We start from the raw sequence: 16,871 nt of genomic DNA, 5'->3' as shown, positions 1-16,871 counted from the left end.
TATCGCCTATAAGCCACAGCAACCACCGTAACCATCGCATTAAAAGCTGGAAGCACTTAAAAATATAAACTTTGCAAATTGGAATTCATTAATTCCAACTTCCAGTTTTATGCTTTGCATAGATATAGTATTTGGATGGCGGAAAGATCCCTGCATCGTCCTGCTTTTCTATGTCAGTTTACATGTATTTTGGGACCATTACCAAGTATCCAGATTATGCAGATGTCCTCCATTTCAAGTATCCTGATTAACAGTCCCACTGTAAACTGCTAAAATGCAGTGAAGCCCGGGACAAGAAGTGAGCTTAAGGCTAAATATTTGCAATTAACTAAAGTCAAATTTATGAATGTGGTACTGTTACCACCATGTGATACACATTTGCTACAATTGTCATTGAGATGGAATTCTCAACTTACTGCTGATCAGAATAGTTATTTGCTTTCAGCACTCGGTAGGCTATACTGCTGACCCAGTAACATGCCTATTTTGGTAAAAACCTATAGTACAGTGCTATTGTATGATCAAAACCCCATATATACAGTAGCTATGATAGGAATCAAAAATAGCACTCGAGAGGTTATGATCTTCCTAGTTTTTAGCACCCACACATCAGCATATAATCACATACACATATATGCAGTACGTTGTTATATCTGCATACCAATACAAATGGCAAAGGGTTCAGTGCCTGGATGTAGATAATCATTCCAGACTTTGCCAGTGAAGCAACATTCTTCCCATCCCACTCAAAGGAATCAGCTAAAGAAGGCCTACAAAGTGTACGGGACCCAGCTCCAGCTCGCTGCAGGAACAAAAAATTAAATCTTTCCCCTCCATCTTCTATTTCTGTCTTTGAAAGGCCCAGTGGTTGGGCAAAGACACGGGAGACTTCCAGAACAATGTCATCTGATGACATTAGTGAATTAAACTGCATTTTACCAAGTAGGCCTCTCTCAGCCAAAAAATTCCGACGGTGTCCTCTTGGAATTGGTATCTGTGGCTTGGTGCACCAACTCTTTGGTAAGCATAAAATATCACGAACAAACTGAGATGCCTTGGTAGCTTGATTAAACTTCTTTCGTTTCTTTAAAAATAAGCTTGGAGTGAGTTTGCTACTTGGCCGTCTTCTTGATTCTGAGTTTCCAGCATGATGCAGGCCTGCCACCTGTGCAAATATAGATGTTTGGGATCTTCCTGCTAACAAGATTAATGAGATTATCATAATATCAATGTACTGCTCGAAATAAAACACAAGAGTATGCAAATAACAAAGATATTATGTTATTGTTTTAAATTTTAGACAATGAAATATTCAGCCATCTGAAACAAAATGTTTCAGCCACCAAGTAACAGACACATATCATTTGGAAACAACTATATATATATGCAGCTGGATTCCATGCAAGAATGCTGAACCCCTTAAATCTGCTAATGGTATCACTTTAGCTTACGCAGTCATGTAAGGCTTACCAGGTGTTAGAGCAATTGTCATTATGGTACTAAGAAAAAACACACTCCTTGCAAACCAAGGCTGTGACCACAAATGCACAAATGCACAAATGTCAACTTGTGCGCTGCACTAACTGCATGTAATAAAGCCATATTACCACTATGTGTACTACATGAGGCTTTAATTTTATACATGTCCAGCTTAGTCCACTGCACGTGCTTGGGAAAAATTAAGATGGTGCAGAATACAGCTAATGGACCAGTAAAGCATTGTAAAATATATAATATCCTTTAAACATACACGATACTTATAGGAGGTGACAAAGAACTTATGTAACTGGTGTCATAGAGTGATAAAATTATTCAATTCAAAACAGATGTACTAGTTCCAAAGCGATTTTGTTGTCACAGCTACAGAATAATAAAATTATTTAATACAAATGTACTACATATGCAATTTCAGTGATATCCTGGGAGTCAATAGAGTGTGTGATGTGCTGCTCTGAGCAAATAGAGTTAGCATTGTCATGCAACAGAATATGAATGTGAATCTTGCTGCACTCAACCATTACCTAGATATACTTGTGCAGCTTCCCTTTAACAATACCAGAGACAGGTTGCTGACCCATGGGAGGCTAAGTCTACACACAAATAACAATAAGCATGTGAATATAATTAAGGAATGAGAAGCATTATTCCACAAGTTAATAATGTGGAGGGAGAGTATCCCACTGCTGCATAGCCTTGCTTGTACAAATGTGCCTGTAAAGCCTAAGAGCTTCTAAGCTTTTTATATACAGGATAACTCTGTAGTTTTCTGCATTTGACCAAACTTTAGCTAATTTATTTCACCAGAAGCCTTTTGAATTTACATAGAAACCCTTAAAGACCTTTGACCCCCCAGGCTCGGTTCTGAAACCATTTAACAAAATTCATTTTCAAGGGCACATTTGTACAAGACTATATTATAGTACTGTAGTTGAATACTCTCCCTTCCACATTAATATACCCTATACTTGAATACTAGACAAATGCTAAAAGCATTGTGGGGCGAGCCTGATCAATTGATGTTGATACTGACATTTGCCGGTTAGTAGCTTTGCTATATGTTTGAGGATTAATTTTTGGTGAGAATGACAACTACAGCTAAAGCTAGTCTGTATGAAGTAGCAGAAGTACCAGTACATGTAGGAATAAAATCAAAGTACTGTCCTACAAATTTACCTTGATTCTCTTTCTTCAGCAGTTTCGGTCCGTCTTGTTGTCCTAGCCTGCTCTCTTCTTGTCCTGAGGCTCTCTTCTATTTCTGACTGACTCTGCTGTAATCTTATAGTAGTACGTCTATTCCTATCATACTCTCTGCGCCTAGCCAATCTATACAAAATGGTTGAGTAATTCTACTAGAGTTGTAAAGTGATTATATTAAACCTTGCATCTCTTTGTTCAGGTGTTTCTGTCTGTCTGCGAATTCGGTCGCGCTCTCTCCTTCTTCGTAGCCTCTCTTCTCGTGCTTCATCAGTCTCCACATTACTTGCCATGTGGCACAATCTGCACACGTGGTAGCATGGACTGGTAAATTCTTGTTCGCTATCCGTATACGTGACGCTCGTGCATACCTTGGACCGCTACATTCTCGTTTGCCATCCGTGTTTGTGACGCTCGTACATACGTTCTACCGTTACATTCTCGTTCATCATCGTAAACGTGACGCTCGTACATACGATGATCGCCGCATTTGATCGTTAACTATGTCCGTATACTTGACGCTCGTACACACGGGTTTGACCAGCTAGTGTGGGGCTCGCTCAGGCTCGCCCCAATTAGGGAGGTTAGTAAGTGACACATATACTGGCTCAGTTCAGACCCTGTCCACTATAGTTTACACAAGAACATAACCTTTGATCAGTGACCAGGTTTGTGGGATAAGGTGGGAGTCAGCTATGCATATAATTATTACATCATGCAGATCATTTCTTCTATCTGAGACTACTGAGAGCTCACTTGCAGGGCCACCAGAAGCAAGAACAGAAAATAAAAGTAGGGTCCCTGCAGTATGGAAAAGAAATAGAGTCAACATTTTACTGAGGTCCCAAACAGGCTATGGTCAGGGAAATAGCTGCTGCAGTATGTGCCCTGCTCCCTGCACACTAATAAATCTGTCATAATTATGGTGAGTATAGTTGCTCTTTGTAGAGATTCTAATTGTGAGGACACAGTCATTTTGGTGAGTGAAAACTTTTAAACTGACATTCCTCTATAGACCTTACATGAATATGATTAAACACAACCAATAGCTAAGTAGTAAAACTATTTTACAAAAAAGCATACAACCATTCCAGTCCATTCTACATGCCATGTTTTGCAGCATCCCAATAAACTTATCATAATTAAAGCCCACATGGTACAGAATTTGCCAGGAAATAATGTCCTTTAGCAATGGAACACAGTTTTAGGGTACATAGTTACTAGGCTAGCAAATAGGCCAGACATATAGTAAATAATCAAGTTACAGTATGTGTTAATGACCACAAAGGCATGCCCCCAAGGTCAATAATATTGTTATGTTGTGCTGGCCTACCTAGCTTGCCTTAGTAACTATTACAGTAATTTTAAATATTAGCTACTAGTGGTACGTAGCTATTCATCTGCACATTAAAAGTTAGAATGAACAAGATATCAGTGTCTCTAACTGATAGGCACTATAGCAAATTAATGGATAGCTACTGACTATACACTTAGGCAAATTCAGTCCTTCAGTCAAGTGTATGGTAATTGAGTTGTACGTAGCTACAATGCTTAAAGTAAATATCTATGTTGACTGAGTGGCCCAAACATGCACATTCAGGAAAGGAGAGCAACAAATATATAGCTAGTTAAAATGATCAGGCAAATTGCTTAGTGATGCCTATTCCACTTAAACCCGGCCGTCCAGTATAGCTAACATGTCTGACTTGCCAGTTACTCAGTTTTTGCCGACTGAACTGTGATTACCAATTTCAGTGGGCTTGCATTCCGTGGCCAGTCACACCAACGATTTATTAGACAGTATTAGTAGCTACTAAAAGAATGCAGACAGACGGTTAACTTTCCACTGCACGGTCTGTCCTGCAACAACGGGTTAGCTAGCTCACCTGTAGTGTCAAGGTTAGATGGCGACAAATCCAAAGTCTCAGGCAATGAGATCCTGCTGCGATTCAAGCTGCTCAGTCCCTCTCTTACTGCAGCAGTCACTATCTCAGCTATGGATTCAAGGGAACCTGGCGGCTGACCACTATGTGGGAGCTGATCTCGGGAGTTAGAAGACATAGCTAGTTACTCAGTTTAATACTCCGCCGCCTCTCCCCAAGGAATTCACGCCAACAACTACAAAAACTTTCCAAATAACGAGTTGACTGCTGTATCACCTTGCGCTCGGGCGCGCCGCGTGAGACGTGCATGGTGCACGTGACATGCGCAACAAGCTCTCCATACACCCACGCAAAGGTGATCATAGCGTGGGCGGATGGGGACGAGACTACTAGCTGCTACCAGAGGCCGAGAGCGTTATTTGGAAGATCTGAGGAGAAGTAGCTAACAGTGAAATGGAAGATTCTCAAAGCTCCGATTCCAACACTACTAGTGTTTTAGGTGTAGGCAGACCAAGAGTCGATGTAGATCGCAATCACCTGCAGTTTTTGAGAGGTTTGCGCTTCACCTGGTCAGAAATTTCATTGATACTGAATATTTCGGTAAAGACACTTCAGAGAAGAGCCAATGATTGGAATATCGCCAAGTATACCGATATACCTGATGATGCATTAGACAGCACTGTCAGAGAAATTTTGGTACAGTTTCCAACAGCTGGGGAAGTCATGCTTAATGGACATTTGAGTTCCAGAGGAATGTCTTTGCAACGTGCTAGATTACGCAGCAGTATCCATAGAGTAAGAGGTCACAATAGGCAAATTCATTCACCAATAGTTAGAAGGGAATACTGTGTACCTGGGCCAAACTATCTTTGGCATGCAGATGGCAACCATAAACTAATACGCTACAGGATAGTAGTGCATGCAGCAATTGATGGCTTTTCACGAGTAGTTACTTATATTAACTGTGCTGTGGACAATACAGCCGAGACAGTACTGGAGCATTTCATTAAATCTACTTCAGAGTTTGGTCTGCCATCACACATTAGAACAGATCGTGGTGGTGAAAATATTGGAATTTGGAGGTACATGAACTACATGCGTGGGGAAGGACGTGCATCATACATTGCTGGGTCTAGTGTACATAATTCACGAATTGAAAGGCTTTGGAGAGATGTTAGAACAAATGTCCTGTCTACCTATGCAATTGTGTTTCATAGCTTAGAGAATGAAGGAGTTCTAGATATTGAAAATGAGGTTGACTTATTTTGTTTGCACTATGTGTACCTACCACGCATTCAAGAGTCCCTTCAGATTTTTAAACGAGGGTGGAATCATCATGCATTGTCTACTGAATGTGGATGGTCTCCAATGCAACTGTTTACAGCTTATTCACTTGAAAATCCCCTTTTTGATACAAATGTGGATGAACTATCATATGGTATAGACTCAGACAATGACGATATTGAAGAAGACTCAGAAAGAGAGGTTTCTGTTCCTGAAACTTCATCTCCACTGTCTGAAGAAAATATGGTTGTTTTAAGAACTGATATAGATCCATTGCAGGATTCTAGAGTATACGGAGTTGATCTCTATATCAACACCATTGTCTTAGTATTTGCTTTGTTAGAAAATCAAACTGTTTAGATAGATATTTAATTTTCTATACTGCATTAGTTCATGTGTAAGATTTAATCTGCAGCTGTCTATGTATATGATTGTGTAAAAGCTGAAATAATTGTATTGTTTGGATTTAGCAATAGCATAGCAAGTCACTTGAGAATCAGAGAGAGAGAGAGAGAGAATTCTTCCAAGTGCAGGTAGCTCCGGGAGAAGGAGGTTTCTGTATAGTTCATAATTATATAGCAGTCACCCTGAAGAACATGCCCCCCTAGACTCTAGAGTGCTTCCCATTATGCTATAGTGAGGGTGCTTCTCACACTATAATTTAAAGTCTATGAGTATCTTACTACGTACATGATTTTGGTTACGATGTTAATAGGGTTTAGACCCAGCATGGTAAACATCTACATTGAAAGCCAGTTGCCAAAATTCCCTGAGCCACCCATAGATTACATGCCATGCATTATATATATGCACAAAACACCAGTTTAATTGATAAATGCTTGTATATACAACAAACATACACCAGTTAGATCCTTGTCATTGAGCTACTTTGTTTAGCATGATGCATCTAATATATAGCATGCTGTGGTCAGCAACATGATATGTGGATCATGACTTCTGAATCAAATCTAGTACTGTAAATTATCATTAACTATATAGTATAGTAACTGTAATTGTAATGGATAGAGGCATAGCTTGTACATTCAAATCAAGCTATACACAATTTACCCACTTATATCATGTATAGGGATGTTCCGATGGGCTTTCCAGGGGTTTCAGGAAACTGTAATTTTCAATAGCAAGCAAAGCCCAGGCCAGTGTGTTACTGTTAATTTTCTTGGCAACCGCACAAATCAACACAGGTACATCAAAATGTATTATTGCTATTACAGTGGAGGATCTGGAGGAGTACAGTCCCACCTCCTCCCCAAACAAAAATATTTGGTTACACAAGTTCGAGATATACTCTAATAGAAAAGTCACCACATTAAAACCCTCTACAGTTGCAGCACCTTCATCTGACGTGGTACTACCTCCTGAGGGTTACTAGTCCTGCCCCCGGTGGATTTTCCTGCACTAGACTCAAGTGCCTGAGTGGTGTGCAGACATCCCTGTGCTGGCTCACTGGGTGGCAATAGCTGTATTTTGTACAGCTGCATGAGGCTTTAATTTGCTTTTGTGTGTGCATGTGGTGTGTGTATGTGTAGTGTGTGTGAGAGAGAGAGATCATCAGGCATAATATTTAGGTCAGTTCAGTAGCTAGACTACAAGTAGACCATAATATGTAGCATCCAGAGTACAGGACTTATGTCTTCATCAATGCATGGAGCACCTGGATCTACTTAGACTGCTTTGCAGTGGAAACTATCTTTGAAAAATAAAATTCTAGGCATGCTCCTGATGCTTTATAATTATTATAGTGTCTGTCCAGCAGATATTTGCATGCACTGGTCATGATTTACACTGTAGGGAGAGTTGTCATCAATCACTAGCTGATTGGGTAGCACTGGTGACCCGTTTTGCAGTAAACAGAACCCGAGCAGCAACTTTTCAAATAGGTATAGCTTGACCGAAACAGAAATATAATATCTAGATACACAATAGTGTAGGGCTTGATCACAAATGACTTCAAAATTGTGTCCTCTCTTTGATGTGATGGTGTATAGAAAATGACAAAAACTTCTCTAATTTATATCATAAATTGTTAACCGTTTGATACAAAAGTAATACGATAAACATATCTTCTCTAAGCCTAGCACTGATACTTCACATGATGCATGGTAACTTCAAATGAAATACAGTCAATCATGATAAGACAAGTCAAGATCATTCTAGTAGCTCAGCGTTGTATGATCTCCACTTTGTACTTGCGCATGACATGACCCCATAATGTTGCAAACTATGAATGCAGCATACTTATGTAGTTTAACTAATACCTCCTGTACGAGATGTATTCACGTACAAGGAAACTGTATAAATCCATTAATATTATACCTTCATAAGTCATTATGCATGCTTAAATGATATTTTTATTATTGACCACATATAGACCCTACATATACAGTGTATAGGATTTAATAATGCATCCTAGTCATACTAATTGATTTTCTCATGCTGAAGCAGAGCTGGCTTAGTAGATAATGCATAATTTAGAGTATGAAAAAGCTTCTCTTAATAGAAAATGACACTGTGCAGAGATTACTATATAGATTTCATTGTTGAGTGCCGCTTTGGTGTCATCCAATTACTGGCTGTATCTTTCACTGTGCCATATTTCTTCATTTTCATGTCTTGTGCATGATTATTCCTGTAGATATATAAAAATAAATTATTATACATTCCATGTAGAATGTATTGCATGCACGTTTTTGAATCTCTCACTGTTGAACAGTTTTTAGTTAGCTAAATTACATGATTTATTGCTGTAACTATTGATTTTTGTAACTTACTCCAGGCTGATCCCCATGGACATAACTATCATGATTCTGTCAGACTCTGTCCAGTAATATTGAAATAAATAAACCATAAGGTATATTATTTATAATTCTGTGTATTGCTATTAGCTACATATATTTGTTTGCAATGTATATGTTTCATTTATTTTCAATCAGCAGGAGTCTCCAGGGCAAGGGCGCGGTGGAGCAGGCCAAAGAGTGAGGAGGCCAGGCCAGTTGTAAGTTGAAAACCAAAAAAAAGGTCATTACCTGCTGACGATAGTTGCTCTCCACCAATTATATTTCCTTATTTATAACTACACATATACGTAGCAAAGTAGCTTGCTACACTGCTGTCCTATTAGAGTATCTCAATATTTTCTTGTAAACAGTGTCCCATCAGTAAAAGTGGGAGGAGGGGGGGGCATGGCCCCCCTGGCCCCATCTCCACTGCCTATGCTCCAGGGGTATAATGCTGATGTGCAATTACAATCAAATACAGTTAATAATTATTACATGATTAGTGCTAATTTTTTTTTGTTAAAATAATTCTACACAGTCAGTTTCAATAGTATCATCACTCAGTCTATTCCATTTGGGTACAGTTCTTGGAAGGAAGGAGTACTTATTACACTGTTCAAAATGAAGAGTAACCACCATTCTAAAGAGTTCCCAGTGTAGGGAGGATTTAACTCCCCTGGAGAGTAACCAACACTCTGAAGAGAATAACGATTACTCTGAAGAGTAAGTGACACCACCTTCAGAGCATGTGTTACACCTTCAGAGTGATGGTTACTCTCCAAGGGTGCTAATCCTCCCTATTATGGGAACTCTTTAATTGTGGTTATTCTTCATTTTAACAGTGTATATAAGTCGATTCTGGGCCGGTAAGGTACAAGTTTAAATTCGTGTGAAAAGCGGGTCCTCTATACAGACGATCTTATTGGTACATTGTGCAATATTTTGTACAGTAAAGAAGGACTAGCTAGCTCAGTATGTAGACATTTATAAAATACCTGCTAGTTATGTGTAGATAACTAGACTGTATCCAAAGTACATATTATATTATATACATCATTAAGCATGCGCCCAAACAACTAATTAAGTCGATTCAGGCATGCAATCATGCATGAGCGCAGGCGCACATGCGCTCCTTGTCATGTACTATAAATATACTCTAATAGAACATTCATAATTTTACTATTAGCTATAGTTATGATAACGATTATTATATGTGATATCGATAATGCTCATACTTGTAGAAACGATTTTTTTCAGTGCCACGTCACGAATAGGATATCATTGTGACATCTCAGGAGGTGGGATCTGGAAAATATACATATCGGAGTTCGTATATGCATATCCGAACTTAGTTATACATATCCTAGTCGGATATGCATATCCGAACTTAGATATACATATCCCAGTTGGATATGCATATCCGAACTTAGATATGTATATCCGAGTTAGATATGCATATCCTAGTTCGGATATATATATCCGAGTTCGTATATGTATATCCGAGTTCGCATATATATATCCGAGTTCGTATATATATATCCGAGTTCGTATATACATATCAGAAGTGTAAAATGTGAGAGAGAACAGGAAAGGTAATTTTGTCTCAAACGGCGCCTCATATGATTCACCGTGTTTGTGCGATAGGGTTTTTGGACCTGTCCACCAGATGTTGAAAAGAAATTTATTCCAACTTGTGAAGTTATTGGTATACTCATTGTTGGGGTCCATGGGGACATCGATGATCATTTACCAGTCAGCTGTAAGTAATGTCACAACAGAAGGAAAGGAACCATTTCCATACCCCTATGGCATACTGATTTTCGTGGTCAGTTTATGTACACTCAACCACAGAAATGTAGAACTTTGGTTGCAGGTGGAAAATAAACACCTTTTTACTCAGTTACAAGAGATTCACCCAGCTGGGATAAAATGTTGAAGTGAATGTCATTAGTACTAACTTGTTCATCAGGTATTGGACAATTCCAAGTGTCCAGATTATGCAGTTGTCCTCATGTTCAACTTTACACGTTTAGGCAAGTTCCACAACGTCCTATAACTATATACTATATCAGTGTGGAATATTACTTATATAATATTTTTCATATTCCAGGCTTTAGGTATGTGTATTGTATTTAACACCTGCTTGTTGGTTTTTGCAGGCCATCTGGTCATACTGGTTTATCCACTAGCAGTTGAATGTGATCATGGTACATATGTAAGTTGAGACCATGCAGGAACAAAGATACAGGTGTCATGAATTTCAGGTCAGTTGACATTCAGAGGAATTGTATTATTGCAATTGTTCTTTTTGTAGTTATCAATTATCAGTGACCAGTTTGTGATAGCGTACTTTTGTTTGACTAATGACCAAATGTTCTGGTTTACATGCTTACCCAACAGTTATGTTACTCACTTAACCTGCATATGGGATATATATTTTTAGTTCATTTTGATTATTCATCCTTTATTGGTACAGCCTGGCATATAGATTTTTTGCACATTCTCTTTTTAATTTAGTGCCTGCTGGATTATTTCGTCAGATATCGAAACAGATGTCTTTGGTGTTGCGACCAATGTTCCAGGTCAGTTTGCATGTGTGTTTAATTTAAGGTTGACTTCAGTGCCTGCTTATTCTTTTACAGGTCTCGGTATTGAGTGTCATGATTTCAGGTCAGGTGACGTACAGAAGAATTGTATTATTGCAATTGTTGTTTTTGCAGTTATTAATTATCACTGTATACTAGTGATGTGAATTTGCAGGTCAGTCTACTCAGATGTATCAGGCATAGTGTTGATGGGTTCGAACAAGTATCCAGTGTAGACTGTAGTGGCATCAAGGGTGTTAATTTCCAGGTCAGTTTACATGTTGTGATGTTAGTGATTTTTTCCTAGTACCCAGATATTAAGTGTATTGTATTTAATGCCCACTTGTTATGTTTTTAAATTATGGTATATCAGTGTAGACAGTACAACAGTAAGCCTTCTGTGTTGTAGTAACTATTTGTTTCATAATATTATGCTGTTGTTCCGGAATGGCACAATTTTTGGGCAATCAGTGTGAAGTCCGGTGGTACAAACATTGTATTATGACCAAGTTGTGATAGCGTACTTTTGTTTGACTAATGTCCTAATGTTCTGGTTTGACTAATGTCCTAATGTTCTGGTTTAACATGCTTACCCAACAGTTATGTTATTCATTCACTTAGCCTGGGATATAATTTTTGTTCATTTTGATTATCCATGCTATTATTGACACAGCCCGGCATATTGATCTTTTGTACATTCTCTTTTAATTCAGTGCCTGCTGGATTGTGTCATCAGATATCGAAACAAGTGTTTTTGGTGTTGCGACCGATGTTCCAGGTCAGTTGCATGAGTGTTTAATTTAAGGTTAACTTCAGTGCCTGCTTATTCTTTTACAGGTCTCAGTATCGTCATGCTGACATACAAGAAATCATCACTATTGTTGGAACTATTTTTAGTCAAGTCTTGATGTGATGTTAATTAACGTTGTTACACATTGTTGTATGTTTACCATATGGCAAGAAATTATCATGGCCATCATGAAATTTGAATATTGTGTAAGTTGTGTGGACCTACCCCAACTCATACATGGTCACTGGCAAACCACGAGCCACAACACCAACCACATTCGAGCAATCCATTACAAAATTTTGTTGCACCATTTGTGTGTGCATAATACTTAATGAAAGCCATAACACAAGCTACATGGTACACACTACATAGAGGTGGTAACCCCTAAAGGCTTGTTACCTTTTGTATTCACCTTATCGGCCTTTGTGGTTAATCTATTAAAAATTACATGTAAATAGAGAATTGAAGAGTATGCTTAAAGCACCTTCGCTAGTGATTTTGTTCTTCAAACCATAAGACAACTGGCGATTTTTAAACGTTCGCATGGGGTGTGGTACTAAATGGAATTTAAAAGATTTCTGCTTAAAACGCCATCCCTAGGGAACTTACGGTTCAGCACGCTGTCACAACTTGTTTATCAGGCATTAGAGTTTGTGTCCACGTCGTGTCTTTAAAAGTTATTGTAGGGATTAGAGGTTGATTGAAGAAAATACGCGTATAGGCAAACCAGGATTGGATAATGTCAGTGCTAGATGGACTATACAAACACGGCTATGTTGACTGGTTGACTGGTATAACGTGACAGTAGTTGTAACATAAGGTAGAGAAATAAAGTGAAATACGCCTATTTTTTTATTTTGCGATGGTTACTTTTTATTTTAGCGAGGTCGCAAGAAAACTATGATGATGATGATGATAACGACTCCTAAAGATTTTTTATCACGTAACGCAATACAAATCTATTGAGAGATGTTGCATAATTTAGGACTAATATTGCGAAACCGGCCCTACACGTAAATAACTCACAGTAGTGGCCGCGCGTCTTTTAATTGGGCGTGCGCTTTGTAGTTTCTTGGCCGCACGACTCACTACCGTGAGTCTTGATAACTAGAACCTTCAACCTGGAACTTCTTTCAAGTGTCCATTAACCAATAAATTAAAGGTCACCTATTTTTTTTTGTGTTCAGTACTCTAATAGGACAGTCACTTATTTGTGTCCACAAACTACTCTAATAGAACAGTCACCTTATTGTAAGTTTCCACAACTACTCTATTACAACAGTCTACACTGATAGAGCTGTGACTAATGTGAAAGTTTATATAAATAATTCAAGTTTTGAGAGGTTCCAATTTAGTTCACGGTGTGTTGATACAATCAGGTAGGAAGACCTGTATGGAAATATCTACTATCAGACACACCCACTGGGTGAGAAGTAGGCATCCATATAAGTCAAAGTGTAGCCTTCAACAACTTGTGTGATATCAGCTAATTAATTGCTATAGTGATATCAGTTGTTGTAATGTTATAATTACAAATTAATTGACATATGGAGGAATGTGTTAGTGTATAGTACAGACAAAGTACTAGTCTTCTGTTACTCTATAACAAGTTATTAATATACAAACTTATTTTATAAAACACTGAAGAGTTACCAGCTGATGATCACATGTTACCAGAAGATTTGGTAGTTACAACTGGTCAGGGACTTTTTCTGTAGTTTTAATGTCAACATTCTGACTACTCCTTGTATCAACAGGTTTGGTCCCCAGTGGGATAATACTTCTGATATAAACTGATGAATGGAACATCATGTCTTCTTCACTGGAGTATAGTAGCATTGTTGATGGTGTGTTCAGCCATTTTGTTGTCATGTGGTCTCGTCAGTATCACATGACATAGTTTATCATCATGTGATCATCTGGTGAGGAGACACATGATTACTGAAGTAATGTAGTACAACAGGCCCGTAGCCAGGGGGGTTCTGAAGAACTGCCCTCTTGGAAAAAAGGTCCACAATTTCAGTAAAAAGGTCCATAATTTAACCAATAAGGTCCACAATTTTAGTATACAAGTCCAAACCTTCAGGAGCAAAAATCCATTAGCTAAAGCTTACTAGATACCACTAATAAGAAGCTAAATTAAGCATTCCGAGTAACTAATTCAGTGCTTTTTATTAAATGCAATGCAAGATCGAGATACTCTAATAGAACAACCACTCTAATAGAACAATCACTCTAATAGAGCAGTCACAACTACATTTTCTTTTAAAAGCTACTTAATTTACATGTAGATTGTCTAAACCAAGCTTTTATTAAAATATAAGATTATGGTGGACAAGCTCCTCGATACATGCAGAGCCCACGAATAGCATCCATGCTTCAACTCCATGTAATGTGTAAATTTCATTGTTTAAGACACCCTTTGTTCTGCTCCACTGCCCCTGTTGATCATGGCAGAGTGTTCAATCTTTCCCATTCTTATTCACTGTGACATTCCAATATATTATATTTAGACACATGCATGTGCGATGGTATAATTACAGTAGCAGTAGAGATATTTTTCCAGATATCATCCGTACAGCTGGTCTTCAGCAAACCTAAAAATTTGTTATTTTTATTGACTGAAATGCCACTAAATTCAACCTTTTAGCATTTATTTTCAAAAAATTTCCAGGGGGGGAGGCATTCCCCCAGATCCCCCTAGTTTCAGCATGCTTTGCATGCTGGGTACGTACACCATAATATTATCTGAATCATGTCATAAAAAGGTCCACTTTTCTTCTAAAAGAACCTACCCAGATAAAAGTCTGGCTACGGCCCTGTACAATGGTGGACAACTAGTGAAGAAAACATTTTAAGTGGCTGGAGGGAAAATATTTACATACAATTTTATCAGGAGTATCATACAGTATGGTAGTAACTGTATATTAGGGATCATGGAGATTTGGATTAGCTCACTAAATAATATTGGTCAGAAACCAGACTCACAATACCTTCATGGCACATACCTTGGCTGTTTAATGCCAACAGAGGTGTCTTTTGGCATACCACAATACGTACAATGCACAGATCATGGATTTACCCCTTTGTGTCCCATTTCTATTTGCTGACAGCTCAAGGTGTCAATTGACACAGTGTACGATGACTTTCTTACATTTGTAAAGGGAATTGTTCATATCTTTTGTATTGCTGGATTGATTGGAGAGGCATTTCTCATAGTGTTCTAAATTTGTAATAGCAACTTTGCACTTTTCTGTACGTCCAGTAAGTCTGGTGTCATTATTTCTTTTGATGTGGTATGTGTGTGTTCACCAGTCAGAGAAAAATGTTATAAAAACAGTAAACAAACAAGCACAAGGAAAAATTAGGGAATTATTTTAACTTTGAGTAGGGATCATCGAAAAAGTAGTGAAACAAGGGAGGTCACCTACACCTACAGATATACTAGTGGACATTTAATCTGTATTTCAGTCATGGTACTAAACAGCAGAATATAATGAGATATTAGTAAAACATTATTTAGACACAGTAACTCACTTGTGACTGAATGTTGTACAATTTTTTAAAGAAGAAGTCATATTCATAGAGAGGAACCTGTGTACAATAAACAATGTAGTGTAAACACATGTTAGTATGTAACACTTTCACACTTCAGATCAAAGGAGCTGCCCGGCCTACATTTTGTATGTAGTCCAGGCTACACCTGGGCAGTAATTATATAGACGTTAAGGCCGAAATTGATTGTGGGGATCAATTAATAGTCACGTTATTAGTATGCATGACTTAATGAAAACCACTCAGACAGACAGTACCGTATGCAAGGAAATTTTGACATCAAAAAAATTTGACGAATTCAGACTTCAGCAGATTTGACGAATAAAATGTTGACGAAAATGAAGAAATTGTAGGCAAAACCTGTACTTTTAAGGGCACTTATAAACATTTGACGAATTTAAATTTGACTAATTAAACCGATTCGTAAAAATTTTTTTGACGTTAAAATTTCCTTGCGTACGGTATTTTGTTACCATTGCTATCCTATGAGTTGAAAAACATTGGGCTAAAATGAGAACTAGTACTATAGTTTATTCAGCAATCATTTCCAGTTTCCAAATACAGACCACACCCCCATCACGAAGTAACCACTCTACAAGCAAGTTTACCTATCTAGGCCTTTAGTAAACTCAGTAATTAGCGATTCAATAGCACTGATTAAAACATTTAACTCACATAATCGAAATTCTCTGTGACATCTCTAGGATTTGTCCATTCATTGCAACCGAATGTAGCCAGAACATACTACCATAATTGAAAATTTTAGACATGCATATATATGTCCAGTGGTTGGACTTGTATTGGCTTGGGTGACCGATTGCCCTGTGCAGGCTATCAGCCTAATGCGGACAGGAAGTGTTACATATTAGCTGTACATGAGGCATTGGGGATTTTGCCTGATATGTACGTGCATGCCCTCAGGCAGTCAGGCATACTGTACATACTAGGCAAAACCCTCATGACCACCATTACATGTAACTGTGACCAGACAACTAGTCTATAATATTAACAGGTGACTCATAACTGACTGGATGAAAGTGTTGTTTGTATTTGGTTGTATGTAGTGTAGTTAAAGTGACTCCAATATAGTTCACTGGTCTTTCTTATTAAGCAGGTAGCTTTTGTGCATTTTAACACTAAGATTAGTAGATTAGTATTTATCACAACATATTAGCCTGATCGTACATGGAGAGATCACATTGGTGTGATAATTACAAATCCATATATTTATCAACTCTTTTAAATACATAAAGCCAAATCAGTTGGATTTTAATGTGTGTGTGTG

The 16,871-nt window shown here is 38.0% G+C and overlaps 1 protein-coding gene and 1 long non-coding RNA gene across 3 annotated transcripts in view; one reads left to right on the top strand and one right to left on the bottom strand.

Moving 5' to 3' along the window:
* LOC136259293 (uncharacterized) overlaps nt 1-1,222 on the bottom strand; it is a 37,950-nt gene extending 36,728 nt beyond the window's left edge. Inside the window, exon 1 of the mRNA XM_066052782.1 lies at nt 662-1,222. Coding sequence (XP_065908854.1) covers nt 662-1,222 — 561 coding nt within the window. The remainder of the gene's footprint in view (nt 1-661) is intronic.
* A 9,083-nt stretch (nt 1,223-10,305) lies between these two features.
* Nucleotides 10,306-12,231, top strand: LOC136258842 (uncharacterized). Of its 2 annotated transcripts, none has more exons than XR_010703015.1 (8): nt 10,306-10,481; nt 10,530-10,689; nt 10,816-10,920; nt 11,174-11,238; nt 11,299-11,326; nt 11,377-11,509; nt 11,955-12,019; nt 12,079-12,231. It is a non-coding gene; the product is annotated as an uncharacterized lncRNA (long non-coding RNA). The 2 variants fall into 2 exon arrangements; XR_010703016.1 differs by having other exon boundaries at nt 10,307-10,481; nt 10,530-10,625.
* Nucleotides 12,232-16,871: the final 4,640 nt, after the last annotated feature.

Source organism: Dysidea avara, chromosome 6, assembly GCF_963678975.1.
Source record: "Dysidea avara chromosome 6, odDysAvar1.4, whole genome shotgun sequence".
Lineage (NCBI taxonomy): Eukaryota > Metazoa > Porifera > Demospongiae > Dictyoceratida > Dysideidae > Dysidea > Dysidea avara.
The sequence above is the reverse complement of the archived record's forward strand: the minus strand, read 5'-3'. Positions and strand labels throughout refer to the sequence as shown.